The 15428-nt window shown below is 42.3% G+C and overlaps 1 protein-coding gene across 1 annotated transcript in view; it reads right to left on the bottom strand.

Moving 5' to 3' along the window:
* Nucleotides 1–15428, bottom strand: part of STK32A (serine/threonine kinase 32A) — a 118813-nt gene that overhangs the window by 30748 nt on the left and 72637 nt on the right. Inside the window, exon 5 of the mRNA XM_029941345.1 lies at nt 6976–7013. Within this exon, the coding sequence (XP_029797205.1) occupies nt 6976–7013 (38 nt within the window). The remainder of the gene's footprint in view (nt 1–6975; nt 7014–15428) is intronic.

The raw sequence follows: 15428 nt of genomic DNA, 5'->3' as shown, positions 1-15428 counted from the left end.
TCTCCCACATCCACGGTCCACACTCCCCACTGCTGAACTCCTCAATCTGCTCCCTCATGGCACCCAGTCTCTGCTAAAAGCAAATCTCACTGCCTTCCTTGCTGGGGTTTTGTTTTGTGCAAAATAGTGCTTTGTGTTGTTTATGTGATGACATTTTAATAAAGTAAGAATAACAAGCGTCAGGCTGAAAGTGAAGTTATTCTTGCCTGAATGGTACCAAAAGCTGATTCTATGTTTAATGTTTGAGAAGGGGAGGAGAGAAAGAGTGAGTGTGGAAGGGTCAGAGAGAGGGGGACACAGAACCCAAAGGAGCCTCCAGGCTCTGTCAACACAGACCCTGACACAGGGTTTAAACTCACAGACCATAGGATCGTGACCTGAGCCAAACTCAGATGCTTAACCAACTGAGCCACTCAGGCATCATTGCCAGCAGCTGATTCTGGGAGCTCTTCTCTCACAGTCTAAATTGTCTCCGTTTTTTTATTTCGTTCTCCCCATGGGTCATGTGCAAGGGGCTCATTGATCCAAATTAAGTCAGCCTGGAGTCTTGGTAGTTAAGTGCCTGTTCTGTGGAGTCAGAATGCCTGGCTTCAAGTCCACATTCTACCACTAACAAGGTGTATGACCTTAAAAAGGTGACGCCTTCTCTGTGAAGTTGGAATGATAACAGGAATTTTCTCATGAGTGCATTGGGGAGACCAGATAAAATAATACCGTGGAAGACTTAGGTCAGCGTTTGGAAAGAAGAAAGTGTTCAACTGTTGCTATTTCTCATGGTCAGAAACTCCAGTGCCATTTTGCCAAACGCACATGCCTGGCTGGCCCCCACTCTGAGCAGTGGGGTGGTAGGAGAGCCAGGGATCTGGGTGACAAACAACCAGGAGCTCCCCAGGTGATTCAGAAGAGCAGCCACGCATGTGATCCTCTAGTCTGAGTGCATGTCCCACGCCAGCTCCAAGCCTGCGATTATCCATCCTCGTGCGGCAAGGAAAGGGAGAGGCTGTGTTCGAGCCATGTGGTTCTGAAAGTGTGGTCCCCCTTCCAGCAGCACCAGCAACACCTGGAAACTTGTTAGAAATGCAAATTTTGGAGCCCTACCCCCAGCCTCCCCGGTGATTCTGATACTCAATAAATTGGGAGAGCATTCTTCTAGAGTGAGACCCAGCTTGGAAGAAGACCCTGAGCCGGTAAGTAGGTGTTATATATCTTTTGAATTTGGTTGAAGGAATGTTGAATGGTATTTTTCAGTAGTCTTTACATTTATTTGATTAATGGTCATTTTCAAACAGGGTAGCCAAGTGAAATAGTCCCTACTTAACAGAAAAGTTGTTTGTGGTTAATTTCCCAGGGCTCGGAGGGAGCAGAGCTGGGATTAGAATCAAGGAGTTTGTCCAGGCCCCCGTTATTGGGTTACGAATCTCCAGAAAACTTTTTGTGCTTTATCTCAAGACCAAAAAGCTGGATAAACTGAAACAACCACTTGTGGGTGGCTCAGAGTTTGTCGCCCGGCCAGGGTGCACAAGGAAGGGTGGGGAAAAAATGTCTGAGGGCCAGGACCAGTGGCCTGGTGGTCTTAGCCAAACAAGACAAGCAGAACTCCATGGAGCCCATGGACACTGGGCCGAAACCACAGGGCCAGGGCCAGGATGCTGCCATACCTGGCGATCTCTCTGCTGGGTGCCCTCCTGGGCTCACAGGGGAAGGCTCAGTTGCCCACAGGAATTGCCTTGGAAATGAGTGACTGTGAGGCCAGGACTTTACTCAGAGTTTTTCAACCTCTTGGACCTGGTAATTCTTTGCTGTGGGGACTGTCCTGTGCATTGCAAGAAGTTCGCTAAGCCCTAACTTCGACCCACTGGATCGTAACAGCACTTCCCACTTCTGGCTGAAAACCTGACAATCAAAAATGTCTCCAGACATTGCCACATGTCGCCTATGGGGACAGGAAGAAGAGCTAAACCATCCCCAGTTACAATCTCTACTTGAATGTCCCTTTCAGGCACAAGGCTCAAAAGGTCCTTATTAGGTGCCCTAGAAACGCAGTTTTGTCTTTTCACCTCTGTACCTTGAGACATATGGTCACATTAAAAATCTAAGTTGATATGGGGTGCCTGGGTGGCCCAGTTGGTTGAGTGTCTGACTTCGGTTCAGGTCATGATCTCACGTTTCATGGGTTCGAGCCCCGCATCGGGCTCTGTGCTGACAGCTAGCTCAGAGCCTGGAGCCTGTCTTTGGATTCTGTGTCTCCCTCTTTCTCTGATCCTCCCCTGCACGTGCTGTCTCTCAAAAATAAATAAAAAACATTAAAAAATTTTTTTAAATCTAAATTGATAGTAGTGAGTCACTTACTTCAGCTGTCGTTACTGTCACGATAGACTTTTTTCTCACTATGCCTGTGTTCCGCCTGGGGATCTTTCTCAACACAGCTCTCCAGGATGCCATAACTAGTCAGCTGGTGTTCCCCAACTTTCAAACATTTCCACCACCCGAAAATGTTGAAAGTGTGTGTGCCACATCTTCCTTGGATTCCTGTTTAAAATGCATATCCTTGGGCACTACCAGAGACTGAATGAATTTGATTGAGACTTGTTGAATTTGAGTACAGGGTGTTACTTGTTTTAATCTCTCTCTCCATTTTTATAGATCAATATATATATTTATAAATATATATTTTGTAATGTATATTATATATGAGTATATAATGTATATATGATATAATGTATAATACAATGTATTATAATATACACTATATATTTTATAAATAACATACATCATATATATTTTATATATTATATATGTAATATATCACACACATGTGATATGTACATTATATATACATTTATATAATATATAAAATATACAATGTATATGTTATACACTGTATTATACATTGACACATACATATTTATATACATATTGTATATAATTATAATGCATTAAATACAAATATATAAAATACATTTATATAAGTATATAAATTATATATATAAATACATATATACAGTTTTTTCCTTGAAAAGATGCTGTCCACTTGATGTTTAGGCCCATTTTGGGACTCTGCAAGGAAGAAGCTATTCAGTAGGAGGCTTAGTTCTTCATACCCCCAGACTGGGGTTTTGCTTTCTTCGGTTCCCTGGGACTAGGGATGATATTAAGGAAACTAAATTATAGATGGTGCCATAATTGTCATTTTCCCATATATGACAGGCAGACATTATTTCACCATTTATATGCAATAATAAATTATTCAGGAAATAAATGCAGCATTTATTTCCTGAATAATTTAAGACAACACAAAAATTTAGACAGTATGGAATTGACAGAATTGGATGGGGTACTTCAGTTGGTAGGATATAAAAATATATATCAGAACAACTGATTACGAGCTGTCGAAGATCTACTGCCAGCCCCAGCTCTGAGACAGCAAATGAGACATGTGGGGAGAACAGTAACAGGTGTGCTCTAAATTAAAAACATTTTTTCATCAAATTCTGAATGTTCGCTGACATGGTGGAAAGATTCTCCTTTTTACAAAAGGATTTAGCGCCTTTAAATCAGTCTTTTCTGATGAGTATGAACGAGTATGAATCAGGAAGAACTAAACAGAGTTTCTCCTATCACTGACGGGTGCTGAATTAAAACGGAGGCAGTGTGGTGTAACGCACAGCTCACCTCGAGGGACAGGCTTCAGAGGATGTCAGAGACAGGCAGTTAGCATTCACGCTGCTAACATCCCCGTGCCAACGATGCATTGGACGGCCCATCGGGGGTGCCATACTATAAACGTGGACCGAGAGGGCAAATGGCGGTTTCATATAGGAGACATGAAAAATCACGCCCCAAGTCACTTAAAAAGGCACACGTCAATTTGTGGGTCAGGTGATTCTCACCAGAGCAGCTCTATAATATGAGCTCGGAGTTGAAAGTTACCAGGAATGTGTTCATTTAAGAATGGTTAGTTACAGTCCCCGAGCAATGTCTGAAATCCTTAGTTTTTCTGAAAAACAGGTGAATAACCTTAAAAAATTTTCTTCAGAAAGGGGTCCCTGGGACAGTGTTTGGGGAATAGCCCCCTGTTTGTTTGTGTCTATCCCATTCACTATCCTCTCCCTTCCCAAAGAGTGGTTCTCTTATTGCCTGTGGTTATTCTCAAGGTGAGTTCAGGATGAGAAATAAAGTAAAAAGTCCTCTTAATTCCTTGTTGAAACCCAAAAACTTCTGAATGGAAGCATCAGTATACTAGGGAACAGGTGCAGACTGGGATGGCCACGCCCACTCCGCTAGGCAGCAGAGCCCAGCCTGCCCAGCCTTAAAATGCTCTGATAACTGGACTTAGCCCCCTGTGCACAGGAGGGAAAAGCAGAATAGATCATTGAAGGTGTTGCCTGAGAATCAGGGCTGAAAAAAATGGCTTGAACACAAGCCTAACTAGTAGATGCACAGAAGATTTGGAATATCCCTTCTGGAATCAGAAGAATTTTTTAGTAAAGACAGGTAAATGCCCAGCTTTCAGTGAGTACCTAATACAGGCAAAGCCATGTAAAACAAGATGCTGAAGCCTAAGCTTCTTTCTTTAGACTTAGGGGACAAGGCCACTATTACCTCATGGAATGATATTAATATTTAACTTCTGAGTGATTTTCTTATGGCAGGCACTGCAATCAAGCGGTTTATAAATAGTATGCTCGTTTGTTTTTACAGTGACTCTAAGAATTAATTACTCTTTTGGTTCCTCAAAGAACTAAGATTCTGAGAAAATTTAGACAGTCTATTGAAACTCTCAGAGCTAGTGAGGGGGTGAACTAGGCTTTGAACTTAGGCAATTTGGCCTAGGATCCACACTCGTAACTACAATATTATACAATTATACTTCCACAAGGGTGGTTTCTTTTTTTAAGTTAATTTTCTTTATTAGACTGAGAATGAGAGAGAGAGAGAAAGAGAGAGAGAGAGAGAGAGGTGAGGGCAGAGGAAGAGAGAGGGAGAATCCCAAGCAGGGCTCGATCTAGCAACCATGATATCATGACCTTAGCCGAAATCCAGAGCTGGATGCTTGACCAACTAAACCACTCAGGCGCCCACAACAGTAGTTTCTAAGAGCAGGTAAACTTCAAGATGAATTTATTTCTGGACTTTTCTCCTAATCTACAATCACCAAGCTGACAAGAAAATGAGGAGAAAGAAATCAAAGGAGAGAAAATAGGATGACTTGATGGTAGAAATAAGACGAAGCCCTGTTTGAGGCTCAGGATTAAAACATTGTTCTCTGAACGGAAGGTAAATCTTGAAAAGGGTTTGGTCAGTAGGACCCGTGTGTCTCCCTTCGGGGCCTCGACAAATGGTAGAGCAATCTGTTGTACATAAAGTCAACCAGATAAGGGAGCAAGTGGGGACAGAACCCCAAGTTGTGCAAAAGTGGCCTCTCTGGGTGAGAGAAGGGGCCCCCTCAAAACTCTGAAGCTCCACCGAGTTTATCTGCACCAGGGTGGGCGAGGCCCCTGCCTCCGTAAGGCTGGGCAGCCGGTATTCTCCTGAAAGTCACCTTCATGCTCAGTCTCGCTATTGCTCACATTTCTGAGATTCTGAGCGTCTGCTCCCAAATGTCAGAAGTAGTGAAGGAAAGGAAGAAATTAGGCCCTGGAAGGAAGTGGAAAAAATCTTTTTAGACAGTCCATAAATAAATAATGACCCTGAGCTTTGAAATTAGAGGTCATACACAGAAGTGTTTCTTAGCCCTCTGAGCACAGGTAGGGGCTGGCAAATCAGGTGTAAAACGCACCCAGGTAAATAAGTAATGAGCGGCTGATGGTGCCTGGGAGCTTCAGCCCCACCGTAAACCCCTTTTGTAAAAGTCAAATGAATAAGGAGCTGTGCACCTTTGGGACTCCCTCATCCAACAGCTTCCTAAACACACAAGAAAGCTCTTCCTGCCATTTATATCATGAAGGCTGTGTGTCCTACACGTCTGCCCTCCTGTGCCAATATACCCAAACATACATTACAGTAACACTGGGGGGCGCCTGGGTGGCTCAGTCGGTTAAGCGTCTGACTCTGGCTCAGGTCATGATCTCACGGTTCGTGGGTTTGAGCCCCGTGTCAGGCTCTGTGCTGACAGCTCAGAGCCTGGAGCCTGTCTTCAGATTCTGTGTCCCCCTCTCTCTCTGACCCTCCCCTGTCTCTCTCTCTCTCAAAAGTAAATATTAAAAAAAATTAAAATTAAAAAAATATTGGGAAGAGATGCCACACATTAATCACCCACTGGTCACTGTCATCTTGCCATACCCCTGTATTAGTTTCACATCTGGGTGCAACCTCCCCTGTTTACTTTCTCTTTTTCTTTAAACTCGCTGTTTTTTTAATTTCAAAATTAATTCAAAAAAACAAAAAAAATTGTATTTAAATCCAAGTTAGTTAACACATTTCATTCTTTTTGATTGCATAGTAATATTCCATTACATATTGCATCTTCTTTATTCAATTGTAAACTGACTCTTTTTTCACTTAGCTGAAAGATCTTTGAACAGAAAACTAGAGATTTCTTCTGCAGATGTACAACTATGTTTGCCTCCTAAGGAGAACAGCATAAAAGTAGGTGCAAGGAGAACAAATGAGTGTCGCTAATAATTCAGTAGATACTCTTGCCTGCCAAGTGCTCTAACCTTGGGGCTTTTCTGTGTTTATAAAAACAGAGAGATGATTTTTATAAAGATAGGCAGATTAGCACCAATCAAAACTGTGATGGTTTTCTTGAAATCAATAGGAGGGAAGATAACTGAAAGGAGAGTAACCTTTTCTATGATATAAATATAATGTTACTTAAGGGTATCCTGGGGTGCTGTGCCGCCGCTACAATGATTAGTCCTCCCAGACTGTCCCGCCCCCCGCCACCGTCTGCACACAGAGCTCAGCTGGCTGGACCACGCAGGCCTGTCCCACATGCAAGTCATGTTGATTGTGAACAAGTCGTTGACTTACCATGTTCATCAAGCAAAATATTGTCAGGCTTCATATCCCTAGGAAAGTAAAAGGAAAAGAGAAAGTTGCTCATAATCAAACAACAATAGAACTAAAGGGTAGAATTGAACACGCACCAGAGTGCGCAGTGGGGCTACAACAGCGAGCTAGCCCATAATCATTCATGGTCTCATCCAGTTCCCACAGCGAATCTCTGACATGGCGACCAGTTACACCCCCAGTTTCTAGATCAGAAAACAGGGGCTCAAAGAGGTTAAGCACTTAATGTCAGGTCATAGAGTAGGTAAATGGGAGAACTGGGCCTTGAGCCTGAGTCTCTCTCATTCAAAGGCTAAGACTTTTCTTTTCTGTAGAGTACTTTACACATGTAAATAGAGCTCCTAGGGTCATATGAGCAATTAAATTGCCATAAGGTAGTAGTAGTATCATTTTCATCGGTGTCACTCTAAAGTCAAGAAAACAAGGAAACCAAAAACAAAACAAGGAAAGAAATAATCTCTCAGGTGGTTATAGTTTAAACCTGCAGAGATGAGTCTTTTTAAGGATGATGCAACAATGCCCCTGGTTCCTTAGGAAATAGGATGGCTGGGGTAGTTAAAGGAGTTGGAGATCCTTAAATCCACAGGAGGGGACAAAATTCACCGTCTTCCAATGCAGGGAGTAGTGTGATGGTAAATACTTAGAGGCATGGCCCACCGGTTGTCAAAGTCCTCAGACACGAGTAGGAGCCTAAGCGGCACCGCTCCATCGGAGGACGGCGCCGGCGTTCCTAGGGGCCCTCGCTCCTGTGGGCTCAGCTTTCCACCGCCCTTCTCTAATGGACCACGAAAACCCTTCAACCTAAACTCACAAAAGCCATTAAAGACGAAATTCTGAAATACGTTTTAGGGGCACATTTTCAGCCTAGTCAAGTGGCTTTTATATCGCCAGAATAAGGTGACCTTAGTCTTGGACAGAGACTGTCAGGGTCCTCTTTTCTTGAAACTGTTCATAAACAACAAGCCCCTTGTCTACAAGTAGGACGAAGTAAATGCCACACTGCGTGCATGTGCATGGGCCGTCTCATGAACTTGGACTATCTTCTTATTTTGCTCGGTAGGTTCTAGATTTGTAAGTGATCACCTGCATCCGTGGCACATTCTCCGGTGCAGGGTACAGTTGGCTAGAGAGAGAGTGTCGGGGGTTTCAAACGGTTTGTTTCTTCCTTTTTAAATTTTTTTTTTAAAGATTGTACAGACTGTCGCAGAAGCCTAGGAACTATTGTTTGTATGTTTTCATTAAATTTTTTAATGTTTTTTCATTTTTAAGACGGGGGGGCAGAGAGAGAGAGAGAGAGAGGGAGGGAGGGAGGGAGGGAGACACAGAATCCGAAGCAGGGTCCAGGCTCTGAGCTGTCAGCACAGAGGCCAATGTGGGATCAAACTCACAAGCTGTGAGATCATGACCTGAGCTGACATGGGATGCTCAACCGGCTGATACCCCTCAAACAGCACGTTTCTATGGCTAAACTCTCCATATTGCAAACTCAGTCACAAACACTTTGGTGGATTCCATTGTTTCAAGAATTGTCAAAACTCACTTGTATGAGACCAAGTCCCTTTTATAATCTGGCTCCTGTGCTCCAGCCGCACAGAAGCACCTGTGGTCTCCCACATGCTCCCTGCACCATCGCCCCACTTTCTGCTGTTTTTTTACCTGAATCGGAGCTCTCTCACCACTGTCCTCAGAAAAAGCAGATTCACCCCTCACCCCACAGCTCCAGTGTCACTTCTTGTAGGAAGCCTTCCCTGAATTTCCAATTCTGAGTCACTGGCCCCTCCTACTACATGCTTTGCATGGAATACTTCTTCCATCATACATTTTTCATGCTTATATGTATTTTTTTTCTCCAACTGGATCATAAACTGCTTGATGTCAGGGATGGTTTCTAGGTTAATGTCAAGTTCCACTCCATGGACGCACAGTGCTTGATAGTCAATAAATGAATGTTTAGTGATACCAGGAGAATTTCTAGTGCATTCAGGAAGGTTAGTCCTAACAGTGCATACTCAGAGCATTAATGGTGCACTGTCACACACTCTTGGTAATCCAAAGTTCAAGGTAAATCGGGTATTGGGCTCTGGCTCCTTCTTTCAGATCTGTGTCCCATGACCATCAGTTATTTTTTGACAGGCAAAAAGGAGACAACGAGAGGGTGTCTAGGTTGCTCGGTCGGTTAAGTGTCCAACTTCAACTCAGGTCATGATCTTGCGGATCGTTGAGTTCAGGCCCTGCGTCAGACTCTGTGCCGACAGCTCGGAGCCGGGAGCCTGCTTTGGATTCTGTGTCTCCCTCTCCCTCCGACCCACCCCAACTCATACTCTGTGTCTCTCTCTCTCAAAAATAAGTAAACATTTAAAAAATTAACAAAACTAAACAGGAGACAATGAGAAACCCTGCCAGGAGGCAAGACATCTGGGTGGTGGCAAGGTTAGCAAAATGATTTCTTTGCCTGAACTTATGAGGGTTTGGTGGGAAAAAATTGCTGTGGGTTGGACACTTTGGGAACTCTCTATTAAATCCTTGGGCCTCATTTTTCTTATTTATCAAAGCTACATATCATTGTATCTACTACCTTTTCCAGGAGCGACCTTGGAGCTTAAAGAATAATACAGAGATCAGAGAGGTAACCGTTAGGTAATGTGATACTTCATACTGCAATCTTACATTCATGTATTCATTGAATATTTATCTACTTTGATAGCCACTGTGCTAGAACATAGGGAATATAAATGAGATATGGTTCTCTCTGGGATACAGAGGATAAGAAAGGCTCATAAGGAACCAGACCAGAAGGACTATAGTAGAAAAGGAGCACATTTACTGCTAAATTCAGAGAAGGACTCTGAGGAAAATATAGGGCAAATTTTTAATAAGTGGTCTTTTGACATAAAAATATATTGTATAAACATAGATTCTGAGTACATAGTTTCCCCAAAATGTGATGGAATAACTTCTTAAAGTAAGATATGCACCCAGTGTGGGGCTTGAACTCAAAACTGTGAGATAAGGAGTTTCATGCTCTACCGAATGGGCCAGCCAGGCGCCTGACGAGGTCAAACTTCTATGTCGCTACAGGGTAAACCCCAGGATGCTAACATTGTTTGTTCAGGTAGCATCTGACTTTGGCTCAGATCATGATCCTACAGCTTGTGGGTTTTAGCCCTATGTCAGACTCTGTGCTGACAGCTCAGAGCCTGGAGCCTGCTTCAGATTCTGTGTCTCCCTCTCTCTCTGTCCCCCTTCCCCCTGATCATGCTCTGTCTCTCTCTGTTTCTCAATAATAAATAAATGTTTTTTAAAAATTAGAAAATAAAATAAAATTCCAGATAGAACAAGTTGATATTTTTTAGTTCTGAAACTTAGCACTACTTCCTCATCTCTTTAGCCTGTTCAAATTATGCTAAGTAGGAAAGGAATTATTCTATTTCTTTCATATCAGGTGACCTGTACTAAGGTTCACGTCAGTGGTTATGCTCTGAATCACCTTGGGGAGCTGTAAGCACCATGAGTTCTCAGACCTAGCTCAGTCCTGTGGTGCTTGGACTCTCTGTGGCCAGGCCCAGGCATCTGTCCAAAAACAAACAGAAACTTCTAGGACCTTCTGATGTACAGTCGTGTTCAGAAATACCATCCAGGCATTGTCCACATCCAAAGATGTCAAACTGATTTTAAACCATGAACCTCTTAAAAGCTTATCAATGAATGAAAAATCACTGGAAAAACACATTTACTACTTTTGACAAAATTCTTTGGTTAAAACATATGTGGAGGACTCGTACAACTTCCCTGTCATTAGCAGGCCACTAGTGAGTTCCTTCGCTCCTGTTCTTCCTCATTACTGATGACTACAGTGTCTATGTGGATGTCCTATCCAATCCCTCAGCACTCACTTGCCCGAATTACCTCCAATCATCTTGCCATCTATCCAACCCCACTGTCTCCCTAGTCCCATTTCCTCATTGCTCCTTTGCCGTGACACCAGCCCACCCTCTGACCAACCTGGCCTTCTCTCCAATCCAGTTTCCAGGCTGGCACCTGTAGCACACTGAGACCATCAATTACTGACTCTGTCGTTTCATATTTCTACATCCAAACTCTCACTCCTGTCCTCACTTCCCTTCCACAGCCATTGTGAGCATTCCTTGTACAAGTCTTCAATTCTCTTATCCCCTTCAATTGTACTCACAGCTAAAAACCCCAGTATTGGGCACTTGTTGAGATGAGCACTGGGTGTTGTATGTAAGGGACAAATCATGAGAATCTAGCCCCCAAACCACAAGCACATTGTATACACTATATGTTAGCCTACTTGACAATAAATTATACTAAATAAACATCTCTTCATGTTACAAAAACAAAACAAAACAAAAACCCAGTATCCGTTAAACTCAGTTCCCTGATTCTTCTCACCATCAGCCAAGCTCCTGAACTTTGCTAGAAACAGACATAAATAAGTACTCTTGACTTCTCATTTAAATTCATGGCTACAGGGGCACCTGGGTGGCTCAGTCAGTTAAGTGTCTGACTCCTGAGTTTGGTGCAGACCATGATTTCACAGTCTGTGGGTTCGAGACTTTTGTTGGGCTCTGCACTGACAGTGTGGAGCCTGCTTGGGATTCTCCCTCCCTCTTTCTTCCTACCCTTCCCCACTTGTGCTCACTTTCTCTCTCTCTCTCTCTCTCAAAATAAACAAACTTAAAAAAATTAAATTCTTGGCTACTATCTCAAGCCAGCACCAGTGTGCCAAGCTATAGCGTGATATCTTCTTCAAGGGGACCACTTCACACTTGTCCATCCCCTCTCAGGTCTCTTCCACCCCCACCCCCCACTTCCTCTCCCTTGATAACTGAATCTCCTTATTTCACAAAGACAAGATTACGATTTACCACTCAGTTTACCAACCTCCCTATTTCTGTATCCATACTCTCAGCCTTTCCTCCAGTTATACTGAATAAAAAGTCCCCTCCTCTACCCCAGACAACTCTTCTCCAGGGGGCTCTAGATCTCTTCTCCTCTCTCCTTCTCATGGATTTCGCTCAGCTAGGTATTTCCTTCCTTCTCCTACATCATCTCTTTCTACTCCTCTTATACAAAGAATGTTATGATTCTCTTGGAAACACATTCCTTGATGGATAGCCACCTCCACTAATTGTCCCATTTTACTATTTTCCTTTGCAATAATACCAGTGGATTGGGTCATTAATAGGTGAGGAATTAGAAACAGCTTCTCCCTTCTACTTCCTGAAATTGTCTGTGCCAAGTACATTGATGACCGCCAGCTTCCCAAATTCCACGGGGTCACTTTTATTTGTTGTGCTTCACTTCTCAGTGGGTTGATCATCCCTTCCCTTCTGACATACTTTGTTGTTGTGGCTTGCAAAAATCCTTTTTTCCTGGTTTTCCTTTTGCCAGAGATCCCTTATCAGTCTTGTTTGCTGGTAGCTTCTTGGTTCAACCCCTAAATGCTGAGATTCCCCAGAGCTCAGTCATATATAAAACTACTCTGCACTTAAATGATTTCATTTAGTCTTGTGATTTTAAATATTATCTATTTGATATAAATAAAGCATATATACTATATATATTTGATCTCCATCCATGACCCTGGAATTCTAGAATAATAACATATCAAACTTTCTGCCTGATGTTTCCATCTATATGTCTAACAACCATGATAAATATAATATGTTCTAAAGAGAACCTGATATTTCCACACACCCCACACAAACACCCAAACCCTCTTATTCCAGAATTCCCTACCCTAGTACATAGCCCATCGTTCTCCCATTGTAAAACTAAAAATCTTGTGATCACTCTTAATTCTTTTCTTTCTTGAATTCATAACACCAGTCCTTCAACAACTCTTGATAACTGTACCTTTGAAATAGAATTATTGAAAACAGTATGATGGTTCCTCAAAAAGTTAAACATGGAAATTAACACATGATCCCACAATTCTCTTTCTATGGGGATATACCCCAAGGAATTGAAAAGCAGGCCCTTGAACAAATATTTGTTTATCTGTGTTTATAGCAGCACTATTTACAGTAGTCAAGAAGTAGAAACAAACCAAATGTCCATCAATGGTGGAATGGGTAAACAAAATGTGGTGTATACATACAGTGGAGTTCAGCTTTGAAAAGGAATGAAATTCTTATACATGCTACAAAATGAATTAACCTTAAAGGCATGTTATACTAAGTGATATATGCCAGACACATAAGGACAAACATGGTATGATTCCACTTACATGAAGTACGTAGAATAGTCCAGGTGACAGAGATGGAAAAGAAAGCCAAAGGCTGGGGTGAAGAGGGAATGTTAATTTATGTTTAATGCATATGGAGTTTTAGTTTGGGATGGTGAAAAAGTTCTAGAGATGGATGGTAGTGGCTGTACAATAGTGTGAATGTACTTAATGTACTCTCACTTGAAAATAGTTAAAATTATTTTACTTTATTTTTTGTGACAATAAAATATTATACTTTATTTTACTTTATTTTTTGTGACAATAAAATATTATAATTTCCACTGCTACCATCATCTCTCAGTTGAAGGGCTGCAGTAGTACCTTCTTCTTGCTTCTCCCATTGTCCCCTGTTGATCCATTAGATAGCCAGAGGAGTGTTTTTCATTACATACATCTTCCCTGCAGAACATTCTATGGCTCCCAACCTCCATGGAATAAAATCCAAAACCCTTAACCTCTGGCGTATATGCCCTTTCTTTATGTGCTCTAGCCCTGCACTGGCCTGAGCTACACTTAAAAGCATCCGCTCCTTGCCACACACCATGCTCCAGCTGCCCTGGTCTGGCCGTGTCTCCTTTGCACAGATGGCCCTCTCTGTCTGCAGTCCTGTTCTCCTAGAACACTTTGACTTGGCTTGGCACTTCCTGTCATTTCAGATCTCTGGCAAAACATCATGTCCTCCAAGGTTCTCTCCTGACCACTCAACCTAGAGTAGCCTCTCCTCCGTCCCTATCTCTTCACCTCCATCTTACGTTCAGTACAGCACTGTTTTCTTATTTGTTTACAGTTTTTCTACCTCCAGTGGAATGCAAGTGCTCTGGGAAAGGGTATCTTTTCTGAATTGGTCAGTGCTATAGCTCCTAGGCTCGTAAAAGTGCTCAGAAGAGAGTAAGGGCTTAAGTATATATTGGTCATAAAAACGAGTCCCTTGTCTTCTCAAACTTCTGGAATAATAAGCCATACATCTCTTTCCCCCTTAAGAAGAGAGAGAGGAGGGGCTCCTGGGTGGCTCACTCGGTTAAGCATCCCCCTCTTGATTTTGGCTCAGGGCATGATATCATGGTTTGTGAGATCGAGCCCCAAGTAGGGCTCTGCGCTGACTGTGGGGAGCCTCCTTGGGATTCTCTCTGTCTCCTCTGTCTCTGCCTCTCTCCTGCTTGTGTTTTCTCTCTCTCTAAATAAATAAAATTTTTTCAAAAATGAAGAGAGAAAGAAAAAAGCTCCCTTTCTCTATTCCCAATGCACTGTAAATACAATGATCATTTTTGTATATTACAGTAAAGGGAAGAAAGAGGTGATTTCTGCACAGAGTCTGTAATTTCAGAGAGGGGCTACAGAATTTTGGGGGCAATAAAAGTGCAGGTCTAGGGACACACACATTCTATAGAAATTCTTCATTGCATCTTGGTTTGATGAAATAGAAAAGGCTGAATCAGCTGATGCCTACTGTGGGAACTATTAATAGCAATGTAGAAACACAATGCTCCCTGTGGCAGGGTCCAAGGCAGAACTGATATATCTGCTGTTCTCACTTGAATGACTTTACAAGACATTAGTAGAGCTTAATAGGCTAATTACATCCCTTCACTGCACCTACCCTGGAATCAGGTTGTTCACACTGCAATCCAATATGGGGTATTGTGAGAACAGGGAGCAAGAAAATCAGTGTGTCCAGACAACAATCAACCCCTTCAGTGTCCGTGGCTTTCCGACAGGTCTACACTTTGGGTTTCATTCTGTTACATAATGTGCTCTTATATTGGGTCCTCTCCAAGTTCTTGAATAGGGAAAAAATTATACTTACAACTCTATAATATATTATTTAAGACATCACACAAAAGCTATTGATTACACAAACCGACCTGTGTTAAGAAGTAAGTGAGGTGGGGATCGCAGGGTGTAAGGGGTCATTGTAAGCAGAAACGCATAGCTTGGAAGAGGAGGCAGAAGTGAAGAGGGCTGGAATGAGATTGTGGGTGAGGCATATCCTCCATTTCTTTCTTACTAACTGGTGAATTCTCTTCTATTTTAATTTAAATTTCATTTTTAAAAGTTGCAATATAATTGACATATAACATTATATTAGCTTCAGGTATATGACATAGTGATGCTATACTTAGATATACTGTGAAATGATCATCACAATAAGTCTAGTTAGCAT

The sequence above is a fragment of the Suricata suricatta genome, chromosome 6, assembly GCF_006229205.1.
Source record: "Suricata suricatta isolate VVHF042 chromosome 6, meerkat_22Aug2017_6uvM2_HiC, whole genome shotgun sequence".
NCBI classification, from domain to species: Eukaryota; Metazoa; Chordata; class Mammalia; order Carnivora; family Herpestidae; genus Suricata; species Suricata suricatta.
Note: the sequence above shows the minus strand (reverse complement) of the source record. Positions and strands in the feature narration are given on the sequence as shown.